Here is a 26,633-nt window from a genome sequence, read left to right as displayed (position 1 = left end):
GATCCTCTTGCTTTTCATTTCCAAGTGACGAGATTAAAGGTGTGCACCACCGCTGCTGGCTAGGGCTTCATTTATTAAGCTAAGCATCATGGTGTATACATACTTGGAATCCCTCATGTAGAATATAGAGTCAGGCAGCACAGGCGTTCATGGCTACGTGTACCTATACAACAAGTTGGAGTCCACCCTGAGCTATGTGAGACCTGTCTTGGAAGCATGTCTCGGTTGCATGAGCATGACGTTACAGTTAAGACTTTGAGGAATACATGAAGGCTAGGTTACAGCCCTGTGGTAACTAAAATAGACTATAACTTGTATTTCTCATTATAACTCTTTTGAAAAGCTCTAGGAGACAGCACACCACTGCGTACCGCATATCATTTTCTTCCAAAGTTTTTGGAGTAATCCCTTCTGTGCAGTCATGGCCACTTCAGGAATAAGACCATTTTAAGCATTAAACTAAACAGGACTGACTGCTAAGGACATTTACCCATTTGATTAAGATAGTCTGTTTCCTCTGTCTGTCCTGTCAAACAAGATAACTTCCAGAGCAAAAGTTCCTTTTCCCCTCTCTGTCTTAGGTGTCCTTCTAGAGAACATGTGTGCATTATGGAGCTACGAACTACCTCTTTGGCTTCATAACCCTGATATTCTCAAGGTCACACTTACAGCTGAAGAGCAGGCCTGACATTGGTAGTATAATAGATTTTTGCCTACTCCTATATACAGGTATTTTTGTCAGTGTTTATTACTGTGAAGAAACACCATGAGCATGGCAGCTCTTATAAAGGAAACATTTAACTGGGGCTAAGACTAGAGGATTGCTTGAGCCTAGGAATCCAGGGCCTTCCTTGCAATGCCATAAGCTTATAACAGTTTGTCTTGAGGGCCATTTTGATTTCTTTTCTGTTGTTGTGATATCACATGCCAATTGTTTCATCAATTTTTGTAGAAGAAGTTTATTTCGGCTTATGGTTTTACAGAGTTAGAGTCCATAAGGCGTCAGCAGGCGCGTTGGCAGGAGCAGGAACAGAGTACTCACATGGTGAGCACAGACACAAAGGAGAAAGCGCAAACTAGGGTGGCTATTCCTCTTCCAGCACGCTCCCATTGTCAGACTTCCTGCAGCTACGCTGCGTTGCCTGAATCCCCCACAGCACCAGGAGAATCCTGTGGCCTTTGATTTTGGTTAAGATAGTTTGTTTCTTCTGTCTGCCCAGTCAAGCAAGAACATACTCTGAGGATTGGGGATTTAGCTCAGTGGTAGAGCGCTTGCCTAGCAAGTGCAAGGCCCTGGGTTCAGTCCTCAGCTCCGGGGAGGGGGGGGGAGCATACACCGAGTGACCCGTAGGGAACATTTCTTATCCAGAATATCATGACGCCAACTTCTCAAGATGTAGTATCAACCAGGAGATGTGTCTGGGCACACTTGTAAGAGCTTTTGTGGGGAGACTTAACTGAAGAAGACAGGGCGTTCACCCCACACACGCACCCCAAATATCAGTGACCTTATTCTAAAGATTTATTCATTTATTATATATAAGTACACTGTCACTGTCTCAGACACACCAGAAGAGGGCATCAGATCTCATTACAGATGGTTGTGAACCACCATGTGGTTGCTGGGAATTGAACTCAGGATCTCTGGACGAGTAGTTGGTGCTCTTAACCGCTGAGCCATCTCTCCAGCCCCCAGTGACCTTATTCTAAAGACAGACTCTTAGACTGAGAGAAAAGGAGAACTGACCACCGAGGCAGTGTGACTAGCCACCTGAAACCTTTGCTCCATGGCTTTCCTCTGTGTTGAATCATGTCACCCCATCCACCTTGAGCCAAATAAACCCTTGTCAGGTACTTCATGACAGTGAATGAGAATAGTAATGGATACAAACCCCATTGCAAACAAAATAAAAAGTAATTAGGGTCGCAACTCAGAAATTTCTTTAAAATGAAGAAAGAAAAGCACTGTTCTATAGCTCTAGAAATGCAATGGGTCAGACTCAGAAAGTATGGGAAATTTGAATATATCCGTAAGCAGGCTACACTTAGAAGACACGGACTTATTTCCTTGTTGAGCAGGATGTCATTTCGTCTCCCCTTTGCTAGATATCTGAAGCACAACTTGGTATCTCTGAGGTCTAGGGCACAAACCGGTCTTTCATCTCTAACTATTTTATTTCAAGCAGGAGGTATCAGTCTAGACAGGCAGAGTAACGTTCAGAAATAGTTCAAAGTTAGAAAGTCCCTGGTATCCTGGGGTGTGCAGCTGGTTTCCCTCCACCCTAAAGTGGAGAGACGAATGTTAACTAGTAGAGCACCGTTGTTTTTATTATGTCCTTAGTTGTTTTCTGTCCACACATTCGATTCTCTGTAGTTCCCCAGGTGAGCAACCTTCCCAGTCTGCACTACCAGCCTTGCCTCTTGAACTTCATACGCTACCTAATGCGCCTCACAGTCCTTCAACATGACCTTATAAAAACTAGGTCTTGACTTCCCAGGATCATTTCCTCCCCTGCATTGTCTCAGCTAATGGTGCTGTTAGCTGTTCAGTGCCTAAAGTAGAAATCTCAAAAGTGACAAGATTTTTCTTTCTTTGTTCCCCTCAATCAATAGGTTCTTTGAATTTCCTCTCCATTCCTACAGCCACTGTTTTTATGGAAGGCCTTGCAGCCTTCCACCTAGAGCAAGCCGTTTCAGAATATTCCTTTTATCCTGTTGTAGTGGCCATCATCTAGTCTGTTCAGTTACAAGGACTGGAGAAGTGTAGGTCTTTCCACTGATGAGGCATAGATGCTAGCCCCATGTTTGAGGGTTTCAGTATGTTCTCTTCCTATGCCTGAAATACCTCATTAGAAAGATTCTGGGTTTTAAGTGTCCCTTCCCTCTCCGTCATTGATAGGATAATGTCCATATTTTCCACAGGTGATCCTAATTTACTTCTTACCCTTAGTCTTTTGTCTGTCCCAAAGTATGGGCAGATTAGACTTGGCCCAAGAGTCTCACAATAGCTATGTGTAAGCTTTTGCCAGAAGGCTTTGCCAGTCTTTTTATCCAACAAAATTCTATTTATGTTTCAAAATCACTCAGTGATTACTGTTCTTAAAAACATCCTGAATTCTTTGTCGCACAATGATTCACACCTGCATTGCCACAGGACCTTGTCTAGTTCTCACTTAAAGCCTTTGTCACATTGAGGTGGCTCTTCCTATGTCTGTTGGTCACCACTGACCATTTCCTAAGGACAGGAGCCCTGATTTCTGTTGTCTGTGTTTACTTCAGTGACCTCTGTTCCTAGCATAGAATGGTACAGTGCAATGCCACCCTGGGTCTGCGTCTCCCCATGAGACACCCAAGCACATTGCACCCAGGGCTGGGCTGGAGGGAATGAAGCTTAGCTGGGACAGGCGGGTTCGGCAGGATCTGAGTCAGTGGAGTGCGGGAGAAACAGCCTCCTCCAGGGACAGTTCTCAGGGAAGAAGCTCTCTTTATTGGGGGGTATAAACCTTAGGGGGTGGGTAGGGGTTTGGGGATGAGTGTACATCATTGGCTGGAGCCTGGTGTGCCAAGGAATGCTTCATTTGCAAGAAGAATTCCAGGTGCTTGCTGGACATAGGCTTATAAGGAGAAAGGAAGTTTAACCTGTATCTGACCACCAGGCTACCTGACTACCTCAGGATCACAAGGCTACATGCTCTAGAACATGCAGGCCCAGGGCAGGAAGGAAGCAGTCCTACTCCTGCTGCTCTCAGGACAAGATTTTTGGGGATTAGACACATCTCAACCTCACTCTTGCTCCAGACTGGCTCCCTTGGTCGCACAGCCTACCAGCCCCACAGTACAATGCATGTAGAGCTAGAGTTGTTTCCTCTTTTAGGGTCTTTATGACTGATGGTTTGAGAATATATATATATGGTTTGAGTATATATTTGAATACTCGGTCTCCACTTGGTGGAATTGTCTGGAAAGAATTAGGAAACGTGGCCTTGTTAGAAGATGTGTGTCACTGGGGTGGGCTTTCAGTTTCAAAAGATTCATGCCGTTGCCAGTGTGCTCGCGCTCTCTCTCTCTCTCTCTCTCTCTCTCTCTCTCTCTCTCTCTCTCTCTCTCTCGGTGTGTCTCACGATGTGAGCTCTCAGCTACTGCTTCAGTACCATGGCCTACCTGCCTGCTGCCATTCTCCTGGCCATGGTCATGATTCTCTGAAACTTTAAATCCCAAATACACTTATTTTCTATAAATTACCTCAGTCATGGTGTCTTATCACAGCGGTAGAAAAGTAACCAAAGTACTGTGTTTCAGAGTCACTAAGGGACCTGGCCAACCTTACCTTAGACTGGAGAAAGAAAACTGAGATATCAAGAAATGCTTACAGGAGGCTGGAGAGACGGCTCAGCAGTGAAGAGCACTTGTTCTTCCAGAGGGCCTAGGTTTAATTCCCAGCACCCTCCTCTGGCCTCTTCTGGCCCCAAACAGTCACGTGATACCCAGAATATATGCAGGCTAAATGCTCATGCTTATAAAATAAAAATAAATAAATCTTTTTTTTGGGGGGGTCTTTTTTTTTCGGAGCTGGGGACCGAACCCAGGGCCTTGCGCTTCCTAGGTAAGCGCTCTACCACTGAGCTAAATCCCCAGCCCCTAAATAAATCTTAAAGTAAGAAAAAAATTAAAGCACACTCCCTGTGACGATGCTCCATAGAAGTATCTGGAGGCTTCATTATAAAGGTCTGCACAGATCTCAGTAGGCAGATGTAGTGAGCACGGACAGGCCCTGTACTCACCCAGTGTAGCCAAGGTGTGACGTGTGTTTTGGAGTTGTCACCAGACTCCTTTCTTGGTGGTGAATTGAATTGTTTATCCCAATACAGTAGAGTTTACTGGCTTCCAGTCGCTCCAGAGTTAGAGAGAAGAGCAGGGAAGTTTTAATTATCCAGATGGAGGCTTCGAGACAGCTTCTGTGAAGCGGATTATTGGTGGTTGGGAGCACTGCTTATTTTGCATGTGCTTTTAAGCAACAAAGTAAGGCAGTTAATGCTGTTTTTAATCTTTGCCGATTTCCTGAATTATAAGCGATTTTAAGAGTGCCTTTAGAAACCTTTGTTGGCTAAATGCTCGGTTTCTGTCATTTATGTAAACTAGCAGCCCTGCAGAAGGAGTTTGTGGGCTCTGTGCTGTCATGGGCCACTCACTGGCTTAGGTGTCTAGACATCTTACTGCCAAGAGCAGTGAGATGTTTGCCGAGGTTCTTTCTAAAGTCAGCGCTCCTCTGTCAGCATTCACTGAGGACCTTCCCAGGTATACTTCTTTACATTTTTTTTTAATTCAGTTTATTGAGAGGTGGGGGAGGACACACCTGTGGAAATCAGAAGGCGGCTTCTACCCGGTCAGTTTGAGAGGTCAAATCCAGGTCCTCAGGCTTGGGGATAAGACTGTACCTGCTTGTGTCAGTTTTCCGTTAGTTGCTGTGACGACTCACCCTGACAAACCAACTTTAAGGGAGAAAAGTTCTATGTGCTCTCAATCCCTGGTTCTAGTCCACGACTTCATGGAACTCAGGGCAGGAGTCAAAGCCGCTAGTTATGTCCACAGTAAAGAGCAGGGAGAGCGCTGGCGGGCGCACAGTGTAATTCTAGCACTTGGGAGGCAGACAGGTGCCTCCTCGTGAGTCTCTGCAACCCTCCCCAAAAACACCCAACAGCCAGAGAATGAATGTGTGCATGATTCTGCTCAGCCATCTATGTGGTCCAAGACCCAAGCCTAGGGAACAGTATTTTCACATTCAAGCCACCGCAATTACAGAAAATCCCTCATGAGCATGTCCATAGGCCAACCTAATCTAAATATTATCTCACTGAGAATTTTTCCAAATGATTCTGGACTATAACAAGTTGACAATCAGAACTAAACATCAGGGCCAGCAAAATGAGCCTATGAGAAAAAGCTTTTGCCACCAAATGTGATAGCCTGAGCTTGATGTCCCCAGGACTTTAAGTTACCTTTTGACCCTCACATACATACGTACTCTAATATACACACAATAAACAAGTAATTGTAAGAAACCCAAAACTAAGCATCACACCTGGTGAGCCATCTTGCCACCTTCCAAATATCTACTCTTATAAGTCCACAGAGAACCAGAGAAAATTAGTGTAATCACACATGTCTTGAAACCCAGCACTAAGGAGGCAGAGGCAGGTGAGTCTCTAAGTTTGAAGACAGCTTGGTCTACAGAGTAAGTTCCAGGACAGCCAGGGCTACACAGAGAAACCCGGTCTCAAAAAACAAACAAACAAAAAGATGCCTTTATTTTTATTTAGAATTATGTGTATATGAGTGGAAGATGTGCGTGTGAGTTGCAGTTGCCTGCCGGAGCCTATGGTGCTGGGGTTACTGCTATGAACTGTCCAGAATGAGTTCTGGCACTTGAACTCAGCCCTCTGCAAGAGTCCTGTGCACTAAGCACTGAGCCATCCATCCCTCCAGCACTGCAACTGCTTCTTTGGTGTGTGTAGGTATTGCACATGAGTACAGGCTCCTGTGCAGGCCAGATGCATTGGATCTTCTGGAGCTGCACTAAGTCTGCACTGTCTGAGTGAGCACTGAACAGACAACACCGTAGGCAGAGGTCTTATGGCTAGAGGAAGTTTAAAGTAAGACCTTAGGTAAGAAAGTACACATTTCCTGTGTAGTTTAGTGGACAGTTTTAACTATTTATTAGATGTATAAATCTAACTTATTAGCAAACCTGTTCTAATGTTATTAATACAGAGTCTCTAACCCTGTAAGAAAGTGTCCTTCAATGCCTGATTAAAGCCACTGTGGTTTTAGACTACTTAAGCACCAGCCTTCCACATGCCTTCCCTAAAGGGAGGCCAAGTGCTCCTGCTCTCTGCCTCCGTGGAACCTTGTTATTCTTTGTCTTAGTCCTTAGCACATCCCAGTGACATAGTGTCTGGTGTGTGTCCCTCTCAGGACCCTGTATGCTCCTGGATCTCTGGAATCATCTCTCTGTTTCTCCTGATGGTACCTGCACATGGCGGGTGTTCACACATCTGTCAACACAGTCTGAATGAACGAGAGTCTCTGATGGCACCAGCAGCCCTTCACCTCAGACACCACAGGCCTTTGTCCTGGGAACAGTGCTCCTTCACTGTGTAGAAAGCAGTATTGCAGTGAAGGAGAAGAAAATACAAAAGTTATTTCTTCAAAGTTCTCAAACCATGTTTATTTTTTCCTTTTATAGCCTCACCTTTGGTGGGGAGAGCACACCAAATACATTTCTTTCCTAATACATTGGAAAGAAAACAGTTAATAGCCTGTTCGTGGACATAAAACAATTACATCAGCCTCCCATAGAGACACGATGCCAGAGCCAACCCTCCTCCTTCTCCCAGCTTCAGTTTCTTACTCTGGAATTCCACAGATGCTCCCCTAAAGACCTTCGTCTTGCACTATGATGATGAATGTTTAGAGCCGGCTCTCACCCTTGCTTTACTGGATATCACTGAAGGTGCTGTCAAAGAACGGGGCCCCAAATTTATTCTCTTAAGTCCTCTCCCGGGCAGCGCTGCTAGATCTGAGGAGTAGCCACACAGCTTCTCCTGCTTTTCTCATTGCACTGCACTGAAGGGGAACTGCAGGCCCTGCTGCGGACAGAGAGCTGTGGGAGAAGGTGCGGCTGCAAACCATTCTCTTCCAGAGCTCCCTGTTTGCTCCCGTTGAGGGCCTCAGAGAGGAGAAACTGGTGTGCAGTGTGTGCAGTGAGCTCTTCAGCATCTGGTTCATGCTGTAACCCAATTGGTGTCACATCTGTCACCCAGCAGTGTTGTCAGGTCTGCTCCGTAGTGAGTTCGATGTGAATTGGCCTCTAGACTCCAGCTTTGCCTACCTCCGTCTACTCTGGCTTTCTCCTTGGAGTAATAGACATGGTCTTTGATAGGGTTTTTACAATGAGTTTAATTGATGTTTGAATTTGTCTCCACAGTTACTTTGTGCTGTTCCCTTTTGGAGAGTTCCTGTTGCTGAGTCTCTGACAATAAGCTGTCATTTAGTCCATTTTGAACTTTCATGTTAGCTCACCAAACTAGTCACAGGACAAAATAGAACCAAAAGGTGTTCCAGTGCCATCTGCAAATCTTAGGATAAATGGCCGTCTCCTCGGTTAACAGTTGGTTATTAGTGCTACTGATTAGGCTGTTGAGAATCTGAGTCTTTGACACCAGCTCACTAGTGATGCTGATGTCGATGCTTCCTTAGTATTGTGAAACGTGTCCTTGGTAATGCTTCTTTTTCCAAGAAGGTAGTTTACAACAGACAGTATTAAGTTTTCTCTTTTGACGCAGTCTTACTTATAGTTTGTTCTCCATTTAGTTCTTAGTCTACTAGACCACCCTGTTCCTTACTAGCAGTGCCCCATCTGACTCCTCTGCTCTCTCTCCATCTTCCTTACCCTGTACTGCTTTTTCTAGCCACCTCACAGAAGCCATACCGACTTACAGAAAAGCACTGTGTCAGGATTCTAAATATGTCACTGCCAAAGCAGGTGACAACAGCCCTCTTCAGAACTGGCAGGAAGGGCAAAGCACTCTGTCACCCTTAGTGGAGAGCATTCAGGACAGAGCTGTACCACGTCTCGGTGGTTAGCACCTGCAGGCTCAGGGCTGACAGTGCACTGTAATAAGATTCATCTCTGCTCACTTAACTGATGTGGGCTTTATGGTAAGTGCTCACTTGCTTAATTACTTTGGCAGTCTCAATGATTGCCTTTCCTAAGGAGTTCTAAAAGGCTCCCCTGGGATAGAAAACAAACCTCTTCCCATGTCTTTTCATGTCATTCTTTTCTTGGAGCCCTTGAGAACCAGTATGGGATCCGTATGACCCATTATCCCTTTTCTCTATGCACAACATTGGGCCCTCTCATGTAGCACAGAGCTCTTGATAGCTGTCTTCCTCTTCTGTTCACAGTGAGGTTTTTTTGTTTGGTTGGTTTTGGTTTTTGGCTTTTGGAGACAGGGTTTCTCTGTGTAGCCCTAACTATCCTGAAACTCATCTGTAGACCAGGCTGGCCTCAAACTCACAGAGATTGACTACCTTCCGCTCCCAAGTGCTGGGATTAAAGGCGTGCACCACCAATAATGATGTCGAGCACAGAGGTATATCTGAGGAATATGTTAGCTGATTGCCCCTTGTCTCATGAGGTATAGGACCCACAGAGTATTTTCCTCAGTCCTCAGTTTGTAAACTGCTCAAAATTTGCCTCCATTTTTGAGGTGATAACCTTATTTTCTGGCCTCCTTCCCTTTCCATGCTTAATTTTTTCTCATAACAATAGATTGGTTGGGCTAATGAGAATAAGAGGTAACTAGCGCATGTCAAGCCTTTGTCCTATGCCAGTTTTGGAACATGTTCAAGTCATATTCAAAAGGTTAAAATGTTTACCATTAATTAAAATTAGGTTGCTTCTGGGATTTTTAACAGATTCTCACTCTTGGGAATTTCTGCCAGGTATCTTTATTTTCTCAAGAGAAACAGAAGAATGTAGTATATAATTTCAAATGGCTTGTTTTGTTTCCTTACCTTTGCTTCCAGAGATAGGAAACCCAGGGCCAGACTCCAAAGGTTTTATTCTCCAGCCTCAAGAACATTTCCCATGAGCTATTCCTGACCTGCCATAGAGACAGAGACGGCTCAGCAGTTAGAGAACTGGCTGCTCTCCCAGAGAACCTATGCTCAACCCCAGCACCCACATGGCAGCTACTGTCTGTAGCTCTGGTTCCAGAGGATCCATTTGCTCACACAGACATACATGCAGGCAAAATGTGCACATAAAATCAAAATGAAATCTAAAAATTAGTAATTTTAATGAGCAAGGCGGTGGTGGCACACACTTTTAATTCTAGCAGAGGCAGGGGCGTATCTGTAAGTTCAAGGCCAGTCTGGTCTACAGAGTGAGTTCCAGGACAGCCAGAGCTATAGAAAGAAATCCTGTCAAAGACAGGGAGGAAAGGAAAACTCTCTATTACAGAGTAATAGAATGTGTGCAGGTTGGGTCTGTCACGTGAGTCTTTTATCTTTCAGAAGATTTTTTTTTTTTTGGTTCTTTTTTTCAGAGCTGGGGACCGAACCCAGGGCCTTGCGCTTCTTAGGCAAGCGCTCTACCGCTGAGCTAAATCCCCAACCCCCTTTCAGAAGATTTTATTCTGCTCATTTATTGGGGGAAAGATCTGCTAAGAAAGTGGGCGTGTCTGAGAGGAGTGTGTAACTTATGTCCTTCGTCAAAAGGGGGCAGCCCTGTCAGCTCCTGTGGCTAATTCTCTATATTCACTGATTGCAGAGACTGGAAACAAATGTAAGGCTAGCTGCTAAAGCAGGAGAGCATGTCTGTCCCCTCGCACAGCCATGTAAGAGATGCAGTATAACGTATAGCCAAGTATGAAGGCTGTGGTGTCCATCTTACTCAGCTGAAATCTGTGATTAGAGGACAGAAGAACTGGAACTCAGCTTGTTCTCCACCAGACACAGGGAATAAGAATACACAAACTCGGGGTTGGGGATTTAGCTCAGTGGTAGAGCGCTTGCCTAGCAAGCGCTAGGCCCTGGGTTCGGTCCCCAGCTCTGGAAAAAAAAAAAAAAAAGAGAGAGAGAGAGAGGAAAAAAAGAATACACAAACTCGTTTTTCAAGGAAAGTGGCTATAAGCTATTGCCTAATTTCCAGCCCGCAATGAGGTAGAAATCTCCAGCAGATGAAGCCATGCATCAAGGTAGAAAGCCTAAAGTCCCCAACTAGACAGCCATGCACAAGCTTTGGAAGAGGGGCAGCTACCCAGAGACCATGTGCCTGTGTAGTTCACGCACGTTACTCCCCTGCTGCTTCCGGTTTAGTGAGTTGTGAACCTTCATTTACCTGAGAAATGAAGACAGAAGGCAAATAGAGCCCTGGAGTGACACGTGTGATTCCCACTTAGAAGTCAGGAAAGCGCTTTCTCAAGCCATTAAAGGGTATGAGCTGCTAGGATGCAGTCAATGGTGCTCATTCCCAGTGCCCTCCTTTCAGCCAGCAGATCTACTGCCTAAACCAGTCAGTTGCTTTAATAGGTTCCTAAGCCACTTGACAAGCTTGGACCAGTGAGTAAAGCAAGCCACTGTCGTCCTGGCCAATGGCTTATTCTTTTTGTCAGCTGGCAGAATGCCTACCCATCTCCTTTTTTATCATGTTAATTACATATCATAAGGAGCTTCATCGTGACCTTTTCACATGTGCGTGTAATGTGTTGTTTCCTTGATTATTTTTATATTTACTGCAGAACTCCTGATCCTCCTGCCTCTACCTGCCACGTTCTGGAGTCACAGACACCTAGTTTATGTGGTACTGGGGCTCCTTCCGTGCTGGCTAAGCATCGTACCAACTTAGCCACATCCCCGACCCTGCACCCCATGTCCACATCCCTAGCCGCTCATCTTTGGTTTCTATGCGCTTTTTTCTTCACTATTCATCAAAATGCCTCTCCTACTAAGGTTTCCTTTTTTCCATTTAATTTTAAGAATGTACACACTTGCTTATTTATTTTGGTCTTTGATCTTGGGAAGAATGGCCACCGGGGCAGGAGTGTGCACTAGGGCACAGGTAGGAGTGCACAAGGCCTGAGGGTAAGGTAGAGGAGTGCCCAACAGGTCAGCTGAGGAAGTTTGTGATTAGATAGTTTCAAAGTGAAAAGGTTGAGAGGAATTCTTATTTGCGGTTTTATTTTGTTAAATGTTAATCAGCAGAGGCTCTGAGGCTTGTAATGCACCGCTGTTAACGGGCATCAAGGGAAATTGCTTTTTTTGTTGCTTTTGTTATTGAATTGTATGGGCTAAAGATTCATTGGCTCCATAAGGTAAGAAGTTTATTATTGCATGAAATGGGAGTGTGTGTGAAGTTGTGAAGGTGAAAAGAAAAGTTAGTGTAAAATTAAATAACTAAACCTCAGACAAACAATTTATCAACTGACACACACCATTCAGTCATGCCTTCCCCTGTTCTCAGAGGCCAGTGTGTTGGAAGGTTTCTACTTTTAAGAGTGTTTAAAAGCATAGAATGTTTTTCCCACTTATAATCACCAGGTACCCAGGAATACACTCTGTAGTATATTGTATACTATGTCTCAGGATGGTCAAGGAAAGGAGAAATTGCTTAAAAGGAAAAACTAAACAAACAAAAAGAAGCACAGATGAGGATTTAGCTTACTGGTAATCAGTGGCAAAACACACACACACACACACACACACACACACACACTGTTATACAGACACACCAACAGAGACACACACATACACACAGATCCACCCATATTCAAACACAGAAACACATACACACACACACAAATACACCCATAGAGACACACACATACATACACAAAGACATACACATATATACAAACACACTCACATACAGACACATATACTCACAGAGACACATGCATACATACACAAACACACACACACACTCACACTCACACATACACACACTCTTCTAACCTACCCTTTGGGGCAAGTTAGTGAGATGGTATACAAGAAAACATGAAAAAACCAGTGCTTAACTCTTACAGCAAATCAGCAGAAGAGTGAGGATTTCCCCACTGCTGAGTGATCTAACCTAAGGTCTCGGACATGCTAGGGGGATGCTTTACCGCTGAGATCCATCCCAATCCTGTATTTTTGAACCAGTCTCATTTACTCGGGCTGGCCTTAAAACCTTCAGCCTCAAATGGATGGAACTGGAAAATATCATCCTGAATGAGGTAACCCAATCACAGAAAAACACACATGGTATGCACTCATTGGTAAGTGGCTATTAGCCCAAATGCTTGAATTGCCCTAGATGCACAGAACACATGAAACTCAAGACGGATAATCAAATTGCGAATGCTTCACTCCTTCTTTAAAAGGGGAACAGGAATACCCTTGGCAGGGAATAGGGAGGCAAAGATTAAAACAGAGGCAGAAGGAACACCCATTCAGAGCCTGCCCCACATGTGGCCCATACATATACAGCCACCCAATTAGACAAGATGGATGAAGCAAAGAAGTGCAGGCCGACAGGAAGCGGATGTAAATCTCTCCTGAGAGACACAGGCAGAATACAGCAAATACAGAGGCGAATGCCAGCAGCAAACCACTGAACTGAGAACGGGACCCCCGTTGAAGGAATCAGAGAAAGGACTGGAAGAGCTTGAAGGGGCTCGAGACCCCATATGAACAACAATGCCAAGCAACCAGAGCTTCCAGAGACTAAGCCACTACCCAAAGACTATACATGGACTGACCCTGGGCTCCAACCTCATAGGTAGCAATAAATAACCTCATAAGAGCACCAGTGGAAGGGGAAGCCCTTGGTCCTGCCAAGACTGAACCCCCAGTGAACGTGATTGCTGGGGGGAGGGCAGTAATGGGGGGAGGATGGGGAGGGGAACACCCACATAGAAGGGGGGGCTAGGGGGATGTTGGCCCGGAAACCGGGAAAGGGAATAACAATCAAAATGTAAATAAGAAATACTCAAGTTAATAAAGAAGAAAAAAAAAAAAACCTTCAGCCTCCTGAGTGCTAGGATTATAGGTGTGTGCCTCAGGGCTCAGTGAGGAATCAGGATTTCAACTGGGGCCTTCTTTCTCTACATCTAAAGTCCTTGAGATTGTTTTTGTTTGTTCTTGTTTTTCGTTTTCATTATGTGTTGTTCATGGAAACAGTGTTATTCTACCTAGGCCTCCAGGGAAAAAATAAGATTCAGATTTTTTAGTAGTGAAGAGAAATAGCATTACATATAACCAAAACCCAGTAAACAAAATGGAGACCTTTTCCCTGATCACCACAGTTGAAATTAAGCATTATACCTCTTCTGAAGGTGGAGCTTCAAGTTGCAAGCTCTAAGCATGGTCAGGCAGTCACCTGCATAAGACTGGGCGTTTGCTTTTTGCTGCCACACCTGCCCAAAGGGTTCATATAGCTGCTCTTGGAGGCTGCCTGATTGCTCCAGGGAACTCAGGAACGGAAGCAGTTGTGCTCTTCTGGGCTGCTGGATGAAAACCGTGACTTATTTATTGTTTCATAGAAGACTTGTGTATGTTTCATCCGTGTGATATATCTTAGACCTGGGAATTGCATCTGGGGAAGAGTTGCACTGGATTCATAATGGACGTGAGGAACAATCTACATTGTCTCTGTGTACTATGTTGTCTACAATTTTGTATTTTTATTTGTGTATGTTGACATAATGGATTTTATTATGATATTTTCACACATGTATTTGATGTATTTTAGTAATACCCATGCCGCAGTTACCTTATCTTGCCCTGCTTTCACTCCCATGGATCCTTTCTACCCTAATGACCTTTTTTGGTATGTGTAACCCCATCGAGTTTAGTTAGGCTGCTCACATAGACACAGGTGAAGGTAATTTTATAGGATCATGGGCTCCTAACCAGTGAATACACCACTGAAGAAATGTTTCTCCCTCCTCATCAACTCCTCTCCACTATATATGTTTTAATTTTTTTTTCTAATTCCTTGAGAATTTTATAGTACATTTCAATCATATTTACCCCCCAACTCTCCCCTCTAACTTTTCCCAGATCCACATTGCCTTCCAAATACACATCCCCTTCCTAATACACCCCTATCTTTGAGTTGGGGTATAATCCTCTTTTTTCTTTTTCTTTTTCTTTTTTTTTTCCCGGAGCTGAGGACTGAACCCAGGGCCTTGCGCTTGCTAGGCAAGCGCTCTACCACTGAGCTAAATCCCCAACCCCTCCCTCTTTTTGATTTTTTTAATAACCCATTGACTACAATTTGTGCTGCCCATATACTCCTGGGTGTGAGGCCATTACCAGAGTGTGGCCAAGTTACCAGGAGCCACATCCTTAAATAAAACCCTCCCTTTTCCAGAAACCATCCTCTGTTCAACTCCACAGGCAGGAGTGGGGGATTGTGCTGAAATGCTGAGCGGCTGGATTTTGTTCAGCAACTCTGGCTGCTGGGACCTCGTGGCTGATAGGACTCAGAAGATAGTATTTCGCTCTCTCCTCCTTGACCTCTGGCTCTTGGAGTCTTCCCATCCGTCTTCGACAATGATCCTTGAACCTAATGCAGGGGGTGTGATATAGATGTGTCCCATAAATGGCTGAGCACTCTGCTGACCCTGATTCTCTGTGCTTGACCTAGTGTGAGTTTCTTCTCTGAGGAGGTCTGAGAGCTACACTAATCCGTGGTTGAGACCTACAGATTTGTAGGGCAGCTTGACATTTTCATTGAGCTAAACAATAGTAGTAGTAGTAGTAGTAGTAGTAGTAGTAGTAGTAGTAGTAGTAGGCGGCGGCTCATCCCTGGGTCTTCTGAGCTCTTCAACCTTGGCTCTTAATTTACAGAACTAGACATGTGTTTCCATCTGTGCAGCAAGTAACCAAGCAGAAAGTAGTTACCCACCCTTCCTGTTCACGACACTATTGTACCCATGGGAACCTAAATTTTTAAAACATGATCTCCTCTCACTGAATCTGGAGTTCATTATGTTTCACTACACTGGTTGGCTACCCAGCCCTCTGTCTCTGCATGAACACACACACACACACACACAATCTGGGGACTCAGGCACATGACTGTGCTCAACTTTTTTTTTTTTTTTTTTTTTTTTGGTTCTTTTTTTTGGAGCTGGGGACCGAACCCAGGGCCTTGCGCTTCCTAGGCAAGCGCTCTACCACTGAGCTAAATCCCCAACCCCTGTGCTCAACTTTTATATTGGTGCTAGGGCTCTGAACTCAGGTTCTCATGTTTGCTTAACACACACTTTTTCTCCAGGCCCTCAGAGATTTTTTTTTTTGAAAGGTGAATTTAACCGGATGTGGTGACTTTAGATGTGATCAAGTGATTGATTTTGTAGTTTAGATTATGGTTTGGGACTAATACTAACAAGCATAAAGACTGAATGTCGGGGCTGGGGATTTAGCTCAGTGGTAGAGCGCTTACCTAGGAAGCACAAGGCCCTGGGTTCGGTCCCCAGCTCCGAAAAAAAGAACCAAAAAAAAAAAAAAAAAAAAAAGACTGAATGTCAGCTTTGGCAAAGCTTAGCTTCCTCAGAGACTGTATTTTGTCTACATGTTGGTCCAGCTTCAGAGTACCCGCCTGTACGCCTCCTTCTAATTGGAACACTGTGGCCCCCTAGTGGACACCTCCAGGACCTTTTTCATCCATGCTAGGTTTTTGTTTTTATATGTTCTCCTCTGTAGCTCATTTCCATATCAGAGGCATCTGATTCTACTCTTCAGTGGGTTGTTAAATCCTCCCCACTTCATATCATTTATAACTCATGCTTAGGAAGAGGACAGTTGTCCTTGTCCTCATGTTGTCATTAACACTGTGGTTTGAAGCAACTTGGAGAGAAAAGGGTTTATTTCATCTCATAGCTCCTAGGTCACTCCCTCAGAACAAAGTCAGAGTGGGAACTCAAGACAGGAACCTGAGGCAGGAGCTGAAACAGACCGTGGAGGGTGCTGCTTACTGACTTTCTTCTCACTGCTTACTTACACTCTCTCTCTCTCTCTCTCTCTCTCTCTCTCTCTCTCTCTCTCTCTCTCTCTCCCTCTTTCCCTCCCTCTCTCTCTCCCTCTCTCTCTCTTGTGTATGTGTGTGTGTGCACGCGCACACACACGCGCGCTTGCCTACATGTATATACCAAGCACGTGCAGTGTCCTTGGGGGCCTGAAGAGGGTGTCAGCTCCCTTAAAATTGGAGTTAGAGACAGTTGTGAGGTACCCAGTGTGGCTGCTAGGAGCTCACCCGGGTTCTTTGTAAGAACAAGCAATCGATCTTGACCATTGAGGCATCTCTCTGGTCCTTCAGCATGTTTTCTTACCCTGTCCAGGACCACCTGTCCAGGAGTGGCATTTCTCTCCCGCATCAATAATCATTAATCAAAGAGATTTCCTTAAGGATTGCCTAGAGGCCAGTGTGATGGAGGCATTTCTTGATTGACACTGTGGCTTATGTCAAGTTGACACAGATAAACCCAAGGCTACTGCTAGTTATTAACTGGATTATCATTTTCTTCCGTCTGGGACCATAGTAATGTTAATTCTTTATTTCAGAGCCATCGTCAGTCACTTTACTCCCAAAATTGAGTCCTACGCTGCTGTGAACCACATCTCTCAACTCTCAGAGGAACAGGTAAGTCACTGCTCTCCCCACATTGACCTCATGGTGAGGAGGATCTCATGGCTCTTTTTTTTTTCTAGTAATGGGACTCTGTTACTGAGCTTTGAGCAAGGGTAGTGGTGGGGTGGTAAAACCAGGCTGGTGGGAAGAGTTAGTGCAAGATTGCTTGCTGGTTCTTTAAAGCCATTAATACCTCCTTCACTCGTGCCATCTGAAGGGTTTAATTGTATCAAGCATGAGGTGAAACTTGATGCATTACTGTCTTAGAGCAGGTGACAAGGCCTTCATTGTTAAGCTCTCAGTCACAGTGATTTTGATTCTGAAAGTCAGAAAAGTCAACATCATGATGCATACCTGTAATCCCAGTACCTGGAAGCAGGAGTAGAGTTATCCTTGGTTACACAGTGAGGCAGCCACAGTCTGCGCTGCACGCCAACAAATCAAAAAAAAAAAAAAAAAGTAAGGCATGATAAGTTAGGAATGAATGGAAAGCATAAGCTTTAATTGAGAGCTCGTTTTCCTTAGTGGCTGTGCTCTCTTTGCCTGAGCAGTTATTTCCGAGCAGGGTTTTCTGTGCTAGCAACTGAGTCGAGGATGCAGATAGCCCTGCACGTTTGTTTGGCCTGATTTCCTCTTCTCAGCTAGCACTTGTGCTGGGCTCTACACCATGTAAAAGTACAGATGGCATTCAGCATGGCATGGAGTTGAACCTACTGTTTCATCTGAGCGCTCTCACTCCCGCACTCTCTCTCTCTCTCTCTCTCTGGGTAAGAATCTTTATTAATAGCTTGATAAGTATATAAAACTGCTTGATAACGTTATATAAAACTGCTGCGGGGTTGGGGATTTAGCTCAGTGGTAGAGCGCTTGCCTAGGAAGCGCAAGGCCCTGGGTTCGGTCCCCAGCTCTGAAAAAAAGAACCAAAAAACAAAACAAAACAAAAAAAAAAAAAAACTGCTGCTAAAAGAAAAAGAAGACGTGAAACCAGGCTCACATGCCTATGTTGGCTATAAGAATTTAACTCGTGTATATGGCCAAACTCCCTGTGTAGCTGAGGATGACCTTTCACTCCTGACCTCCTGCCTTTACTTTGCTCTTTCATTGAAGGCTTTCGAGTCTTATGTCAAAAGCACAAACTGAGTTGCTGAGGGGATGGCTTATTTGGGTGAAGTGCTTGCTGTTCAAGCAAGGGAGCCCAAGCTCAGTCCCCGAGCACACACAAAAAAGCTAGGTGTGCCTGTAATTCCAACATGAAAAAGGCAGAGGTGGGTGGATTCCTAGAGCTTGCTAGCTAGCCCGTCTAATTGAACAGGTGACCTCTAAGCTCAGTGAGAGACCCCAGCACACACACACACAGAAGGTAGAAAGCAGTTGAAGACACAGGTTGTGAACCTGTCCTCCACACATGCTCACTTGCACACACCCACACTAAATACATACATACATACATACATACACACACACATACATACATACATACACACATACATACACACATACGTGGATACATACGTACCTGAATCTCCTTTCTTGCATGTCATCCTTCTTCTGAGTTGGAGAAGCCAAGGGATGAATCCCAAACCTCGTATGTTCTGGTCTCCCTTTCTTGCCAGTGCATCCTTGTAGCTCTTGTGAGTTTTCTTTTTCTTTTTTTTTGGTTCTTTTTTTCGGAGCTGGGGACCAAACCCAGGGCCTTGCGCTTCCTAGGTAGGTAAGCGCTCTACCACTGAGCTAAATCCCCAGCCCCTCTTGTGAGTTTTCTAAGGAACAGGACCAGCCAGCAACTGTGTGTGACCATGTGTTCCAGCCTTCTTGAGAGGTACTCGTTTCTCCCAGCGAGGCAGCAGGCAAGCTTTTTTCTAACAGAGCCTTCTCAGTACTCCCCCCAGCGGCTCTTTCTGCAGCCAGATGGATGGAGCTCTATTAATCTGTCAGTTGTTTCCTATTCAATATTTGTTCTCTTTTGTGAAGCCAGCTGTGTGGCTCCATCCTCACACTTAAAGCTGCCTTTATAAATGGCTAACATTTTCTTTTTCCCTCTGCCTGTGAAGCAGAGCAGACTCCTGTTCCTTTGATACTGGAGCTGTCTGTGTATCATTTTTATACAGAACGTCTGTGTATTATGTTCTGTATGTTAAGGGAACAAGATGGTCTTCCTACCACTCTAAGCTTTGGGTAGCCTGAAAGCCATGCACAGCAGCCTGGGAAGGACAGCTGACATTTTTCTCTAGAAGTAGCAGCCACCAGCCAATAATAATTTAAAACAAAAACAAACAAACAAACAAAAAACAAAACCATGTGGTGCATGAGAAAGTCAGAAAGGGGAAAACTGACAAGCTGTATCCTCATGCCCTTTCACCTCCATTCAGGGTTGAAAGTGATGAGAAAAGTGTTCCTTGAGCCAGCAGAGAGGTGGCTCCTAGGGAAAGGAGCTGAGCTGATTCAGTAACAGGGAAGAGGGCTGGGGATAGTGTGCTTGTGATGCTCGTCTGACATGTGTGATGTGCTGTTTCATTCCCAGCACCACAAAGAGAAGGGGTCCTCAGTGTCCATTTGCTTTGTAGCAGTTACATGCCTGTGACAGTACAGAGGGCGATGAGGCTCATTGGTGAAAAGCCCAAGTGTAATCTCTGCAGCCCTGGTTATTATGCGCTCATTTCCTCTCACAGAGCACTGTTACCCCAGGACCCTGATCGCAGAATAGAGTTTCTCTTCCCCAACTGCCTCGGAAGGCTGCTCAGTAATGGCGCTCTCCCCCTCTCCCCCTCCCCTTCCTCTCCCTTCCCCCCTCCCTGTCTGTAACAGCAAATGCACTTGTTTTTATCAGGTTAGAAGCATCTGACTCCCTTGTCTGTCTCCAACATGTGGAGTACTTCTCTCCCTTTACTTATGAACATTAATACTAATGTCAGAAAGTCGAGAGGATTTACACTTCCCAAAGAGCTGGCTTTGACAGCAGTAAGGCCCTGCAGCTGTTAGCAGCTATGTTAGTAGGGAGGGAAAAGAAAAAAGAGCTAAACAAAACAGGATTTTAATCTCTAGCAGATTCTAAAGTCCTTCTAAGAGAAAGCCTAAAGCCTGTTAATAGGCATTCCCAGGAGTTAATAGCATCAGTTAAGTTAGACGGACAGGGCAGGCTCTTTGTTAGCTCTACCTGCCAGCCTTCCATTTTGTTCTAGAAAAGATTTGTGAATCCTTTTTTGGGGAGTGGAGGGCTTCGAGACAGGATTTTTCTGTGTAACAGTCTTGGTTGTCCTGTAATTCAATTTGTAGACCAGGCTGGCCTCACAGATATTGGCCTGCCTCAGCCTCTGGAATACTGGGATGAATCTTTTTTTTTTCTTCCTTTTTTAGAGACAGGGTTAGCCTGGACTAACCTGGAATTCACTGTGTAGCCCAGGCTGGCCTTCAGCTCATAGAATCTTCTTGCTTCAGCCTCCCAGGTGCTGGTATTAGAACCAGGAGGCTACCATGGTTACCTAGGTTTGTAAGGATTTGGGGAGATTTATTTATTTTGTAAGTTTAAATGTTTTGAACATACTAGGCATTGTTGTAATCCCTGCTGTATGTAGTGGTGTCCTCCTTTAATACCAGAGGCAGGCAGATCTCTGAGTTTAAGGCCAGCCTGGTCTACATAATGGAATCTAGGACAGCCATTGCCACATAAGACCTTGTCTCAAACAAAACAAACAAAAGGGAGTGCACCATCAATAGTGAAACTAAGAGGTATGGTTATTTCTAGAACAGTTGGAGAAAAATTGCTCTTCAGGCTAATTGTCTACCCTCGGCTGGGATTTAGCTCCTGTCTCTCTCCCGGGTATCTCGGTAGCAAACATTCGTGCCTACCTAGTAGAACCATTTGCTGTACTGGGAAACTTGACCATCAAGAAGTAAGATCTTTTAAAAGATGATGTCACTGTTCCTCATGCCTGTAATCCCAGCATGAAGGATGGCTGCGTGAGGTCAGCTCAGGCTGTAGAGTGAGTCGCTGTCAAAATGCATGTCAGCAAAAGAACTTCTGACTTCATGAGGTTTGCGTCGGCCTTCCTTGGTGTTCATTTCTAGAACTCCATCCTTTTAAAAGGACGCAAAAGGAGCAGCTTCAGACATTGCCCTTTAAGTCATTGTGAGTTGTCTTCCCCCACTACTGCCCTGGCCCGGTTTTCATTCCCATAAGGTAGTTGAGCTAAACAGCCTGTTTCCTTGAAACATTTCAGTGACTGCTTTATCTGTACTAAATAAATGTGGGCTGAAGGCACGTAATGGTGAGACCCAGGGGTTCACACACTTAGTTAAGCAAGTGTTCTGCCATTGAGCTGTGGCCCCAGCCCCCCTTGCTAGTTTTTATCTTGATAGGGTCTTACTAATTTGCTTAGATTGTTCTTTAACTTGCTGTGTAGCCCAGGCAAGCTGCAGGCCTCCTGGTGCCTGGGATGCATCGTGCAGCAGATCCCACTTGGTGTTTAAGAAAAATCCTTGGGGCCTTGGGAGCTGGCTCAGCAGTTAAGAGCACTGGCTGCTCTTCCAGAGGTCCCAAGGTTAACACCTACACTGTAGGTGTTGTCACAACTTCTGTAACTCCAGTTCAAGGGGATCCCGTACCTGTTTCTGGCCTCTGTGAGTAGCAGGCTTGCATGTGGTCCATCCATGCAGGCAAACACCCACACATATGAAAGAAGATAATTCCAGAGAGAGAGATGGCAGCCAACGGTGTAAGCAAGGAATCTGCAGTTGTGCTCGTAAGACAGGGAGGAAAGGCCAGCTCAACGTAACTCAGAAGAGGAAGGATATGCTTAGTTAACAGAGAGACATAAATTGTAAAGTATACTCAAAACTAGGACCTGAACAAGTCAGGAAGAATGGAGAATCCCAGAGTTTTGAATGTCATGTCCTTGGGTCACAAAACAGTCTGAAGCTTGGTGGAGTGTAGTGGCACACATCTCTAATTCCAGCACTGGGGAGGCAGAGGCAGGCAGAGCTCTGTGAGTTTAAGGCCAGCCTGATTTCCCCCCAATACCACCCCAGAATAATAATTTGGGGGGTTTTCTTCACCCCCTTGCTATCCTAATCTAACCCAGTTAGGCTGCCTACCACCTAGCCACAAGGTCCTTTACCTCTAATCTGAGTCGTGTCCATATTCTTTTTTTTTTTTTTTTTCTTTCCGGAGCTGGGGACCGAACCCAGGGCCTTGCGCTTCCTAGGTAAGCGCTCTACCACTGAGCTAAATCCCCAGCCCCTTTTTTTTTGTCGTGTCCATATTCTTTCTGTTCCATGTGTCCTCATGGAGACTCCTCATGGTGCGTCACTGGCCTCCTGGCCACTTTCTTCTCCTCCTGGTCCCTCCACTTGGCCTCTCCACACCTTCTTCCCTTCCCCACCCCCCTTCCACTCTGTCTCTTTGGGACTCTCAGATGTCCTGGCTTCTCTGTGCTCTCCTGCCCAGCCATAGGCTGATCGCTCTTTATTAACCAATCAGACATAATGGGAACATTCTTTACACAGCATAGATACAGGAGATGGCTCAGTAATCGTGACAATGCCAGCATCTAGACTGTAACCTGAACTCTGGGCACAGAAATCAGCATCTGAATACACAGTGCACAAGATTCTCCCCCACCCCCTCCTTTTTTTTAACAGACAATGTTTAAAATGTAGCACGTAACTATATAACTCTGGCTGGTTTGACTTACAGAGATCCACCTGCCTCTGCCTCCCGAATGCTGTGGTTACATGTATGCACCATCATACCCAGAGTTTCTTCCTGATTACTTGTTTTTAATTTGATCACAAACACTTATTAAGGGTCTAACGATGCCAGGCATATGGTGAGGCCTGATGGAAAAGCCTTTTTTTTAAATCGCAGTTAAAAATATTTGCCATACTAACCATTTCTCAGGGCATGAAACAGTACACTTAACACCACGTACACTGTTGTGCCACAGATCTCTAAGCCATTTCCATCCTGCAGAACTAAAGCTCTGTCCTCTGAACAACTCCCTGTTCCTCTCCGCCTGCTGCCTTGGCAACCACCATCCTACTTTCTGTTTCTAAGGGTAGAGAACCTATCTTGAAGCTTTACTTTCACCCCAGTGGCCTGGAGCTTGCTAAAAATTCCTCTGCATACAAAGTTATAGATTTTCTGAGACAACCTTAAGGTTTGGGATATAGCTCAACCCTGTGGGTCTCTGCCCAGCATACCGAAGACTCTGGTTTAATTTCCCAGCACACCCTCCAAAGAAAGGACAATTGGGAGAAAGATATTCTGCTGGGACCCACAGTGTTATGGCCCTAGGCTGATACAGTCAGATCCCCTAGTTTTCTATGATAGGAATTGTTACTGTTTTTAATATTATGACATAATCAAAATCAGTTTGTCATTTTAGATTTATTTACTTTTTTTTTAGTGTGTTTTAGTGCATATACATCTGTTCACCACATCCCTACCTTGTTTTTTAAGAAAGGTTTCATATAGACTAGGTTAGCCCAAAACTAACTTCCTTGTAACTGAAAATGACCTTGAGTTTGTAAAAGTCTCTGTCTCCAGCTTCCCAAACTCTGGGATTGTAGGTGTGAGACAGCTGTGTTAGCAAATCTTTGCCGAGGTTTGGATTCCTGTCTACTCTCCCTAGAGCTTTGGATTTTGGATCCAAAGGAGGCCTCTATGCAGTTTTACATGTATGGATGCACATACTACATAGTGCATAGTGTGTGTGTGCACGCGCGCGTGTGTGTGTCTGCCTGCGAGAGAGCGCGAGCGCGTGTGTGTGTGTGTGTGTGTGTGCTCTCGTGCTCAGAGTTTGTCCTTCCTTCTACCATGTAGGCTTTGAGGATTCCGGTGGCCAGCCTAGGCAGCAGATGTTTATATTGGCTGAACCATCTTGACAGCCCTCAAGACATTTTTTTAAAGTATTATTACAAGCAGAGTAGTGTGGAAAGCTGTAAGTATTACTTTAGTAAAGTTTCTAAATACATTTGACTTCTCCTGCTCCTAAGAGCCATTACAAATGACTGCTGAAGGGAGGAGAGACAGCTTATCATAAGAGCACTGGCCGCTGCTGCAGATCAGTACTCGGTTCTCAGAACCCACGTTGGGCAGCTCACAGCCACCTGTAACGTCACCTTTGGGTATCCAGTACCCTGTTCTGGTTTCCACAGACACCAACATGTGCATGATACACTTATATACTTGAAGATACTCACAGGTAGACATACAGTAAAAATAAATCTTAAAAACTACAAATGACGGGGTTGGGGATTTAGCTCAGCGGTAGAGCACTTGCCTAGCGAGCGCAAGGCCCTGGGTTCGGTCCCCAGCTCCGGAAAAAAAAAAAAAAAAAAAAACTACAAATGACTGCTAGATATTTAGAAATCCAAATGATACCTAGCCTTTTTTTTTTTTTTTTTTTCAGTTTCTCGTTGTTTGGATTTTTTGTTCTGTTCTGTTCTGTTTAGAACAAATCTGGAACTCCCCATGTAGCCCAGGCTGGTCTCTAACTAGTGCCTTAGCCTTCTGGGTGCTAGAATTAGAAGTTTGAGCCATCAGGCCCAGCCTGGTTTATTTCCAGTGAAAACTGAACTGTAATAAGAGGGGAGCCCCACTTTTGTGTGGCACCGTGTCTCTAGGAGCCCGAGTAGAATACTTTGTGTGAGAGAACTTGGTAGAAAGCCCTAAGAACTTACAGGCCTCTGAGGAGAACCAAGCCTCATTTTCTTTCATCTTCAGCGTTCTCCCCCCTTGGTGTACTGCGTGAGTGTGTAGCAGCCTCTGTGGATGTGAGCAGTAGAGAGGGCTGATTTGTGTGTTTTGGTGTGAAGCTCCCACCATGGGTACAAGGTGAAGCCTATTGTTCCTATCAGGATTTTCTAAGGAGGAAGTTCTTATGGCTCACTTTCCTCATGGGAGCCACCTCTATAAAAATTCTCCCCAGCCAGGCATGGTTGAGTACACCTTTAATCTCAGCACTGGGAGGCAGAGGCAGAAGCCAGCCTGGTCTACCTACAGGGTTCCAGAATGGGCAGTGTTACATAGAGACTTTGTCTCTCCCACAACTAAAGTAAACTAAATAATGTCCCAGGCCACGTTTGCATTTTAAACATGGTGATTTTAGACTCTGAACAGCAGGCTCCCAGTGCCCCGTGCTGTTTTCTCCTCTTAGAACAAGGCAGCCTTGGCAGAAAGATACATGCTCAAGATTTAAGGTTTAAGACTCCCACAGTAGCCGTGATTCGTTTCCTGTACTTGACAGCGTGCTTTTCTACAATGGCTTATAGCAGTGGACCGCCTCTCTGTAGCCATGAGTGACTGTTGCTGTGAGAACTCTGGCTGAGTGAGACATGTGACCCCAACTCTAGCTGCTGTCCCACCCTGCCTGCCTTGCTGTCTTTATTTGTGTTCTGGCATTTCAGTTGACTCGTTGGGTGGAAAAACACCTCAATGGAGCTGTTAGTTCACTGAATTCATTCCCTTAAACAAGAAAGACACAAAGTCAGAGGGAAGGGTGGCTCCTGCGTGCTGCTTACATACCATAGGCATAAGAAGCCCCCAGAAGAAAGCCAACTGTGGGTGATTGTCTTAGTTGGACCAGTGAGTTGACTATACCATCAGTGGCCTGTGTAGGAGAGAAAGTGTCTTGGATTTAATACAGATGCAAAAACACACAAGGACGAGGACACTTTGTAATTATTGAGGGAGCACTTTTGTATGGGTTATTTACTTTAATCTTATGTCAGGTTTTGGGGATAAACATAATTATTATTTTATAGGTGAAAACACTACAAAGAACTGATTTGTTCAGGGCTACAAATGTAGCTAGGCTGGACTTTCTCCAGAATCTAAGCCTCTCTGTTTTGTCAGGCTGAGGCGTGTATGACAATTTGAGTCTGTCAGATAGGTTGAAGGAATAGGTAAGCTGGGGTTATGAAGGAGCAAGAAGCAGGAGAGTGGCAGTGATGGGCCTGTTCCTGGGAGGTAGCCAGAAGTCTTAGAAGGCATTTAGCTGAGGATGCAAAGTACCAGTCCATGCTAGAGGGGTTGCTTACGGATATATCCACATACAGGGTCCTAATGTGGTGTGACAACTTCATAAATGGAATGCGCCCCTTTATTCCAAACAGGTATCCTAGGAAGACTTTCCTCCAAATAAAGGGGTGTCATGGTGACCTTTTAGAAACATTTTTATTTACACAGTAGATTTTTTTTATATATTTCCACTTTTTTCACATTAAAGTTTAATTACCCCTGTGGGAATTCACTTTGTACTAAGGATGACCTTGAACGTCCAATCTTTCTGCCCTGCTTTGCTGAGTGCTCTAACTACATGGCATGTGCTACCTACCATGCCTCCTTTACATGGTACTTGGAGTCCCACCCAGGGTTTACATGCTGGCCAAGCAGTCTACAAGCTAAGTCTATCCAGCCCCTTAACTGCCGTAGTGAGTCTGTTTATTCCAG

The 26,633-nt window shown here is 44.9% G+C and overlaps 1 protein-coding gene across 4 annotated transcripts in view; it reads left to right on the top strand.

The window, feature by feature from the left end:
• The window catches only part of Armh3 (armadillo-like helical domain containing 3), a 182,400-nt gene that overhangs the window by 134,482 nt on the left and 21,285 nt on the right, over positions 1–26,633 (top strand). For all 4 annotated transcript variants that reach the window (XM_039101424.2, XM_017590384.3, NM_001402549.1 and 1 more), the window contains one exon: positions 17,116–17,194. In XM_039101424.2, the coding sequence (XP_038957352.1) occupies positions 17,116–17,194 (79 nt within the window). The remainder of the gene's footprint in view (positions 1–17,115; positions 17,195–26,633) is intronic.

Source organism: Rattus norvegicus, chromosome 1 (assembly GCF_036323735.1).
Source record: "Rattus norvegicus strain BN/NHsdMcwi chromosome 1, GRCr8, whole genome shotgun sequence".
Taxonomy (NCBI): Eukaryota; Metazoa; Chordata; class Mammalia; order Rodentia; family Muridae; genus Rattus; species Rattus norvegicus.
The sequence above is the reverse complement of the archived record's forward strand: the minus strand, read 5'-3'. Positions and strand labels throughout refer to the sequence as shown.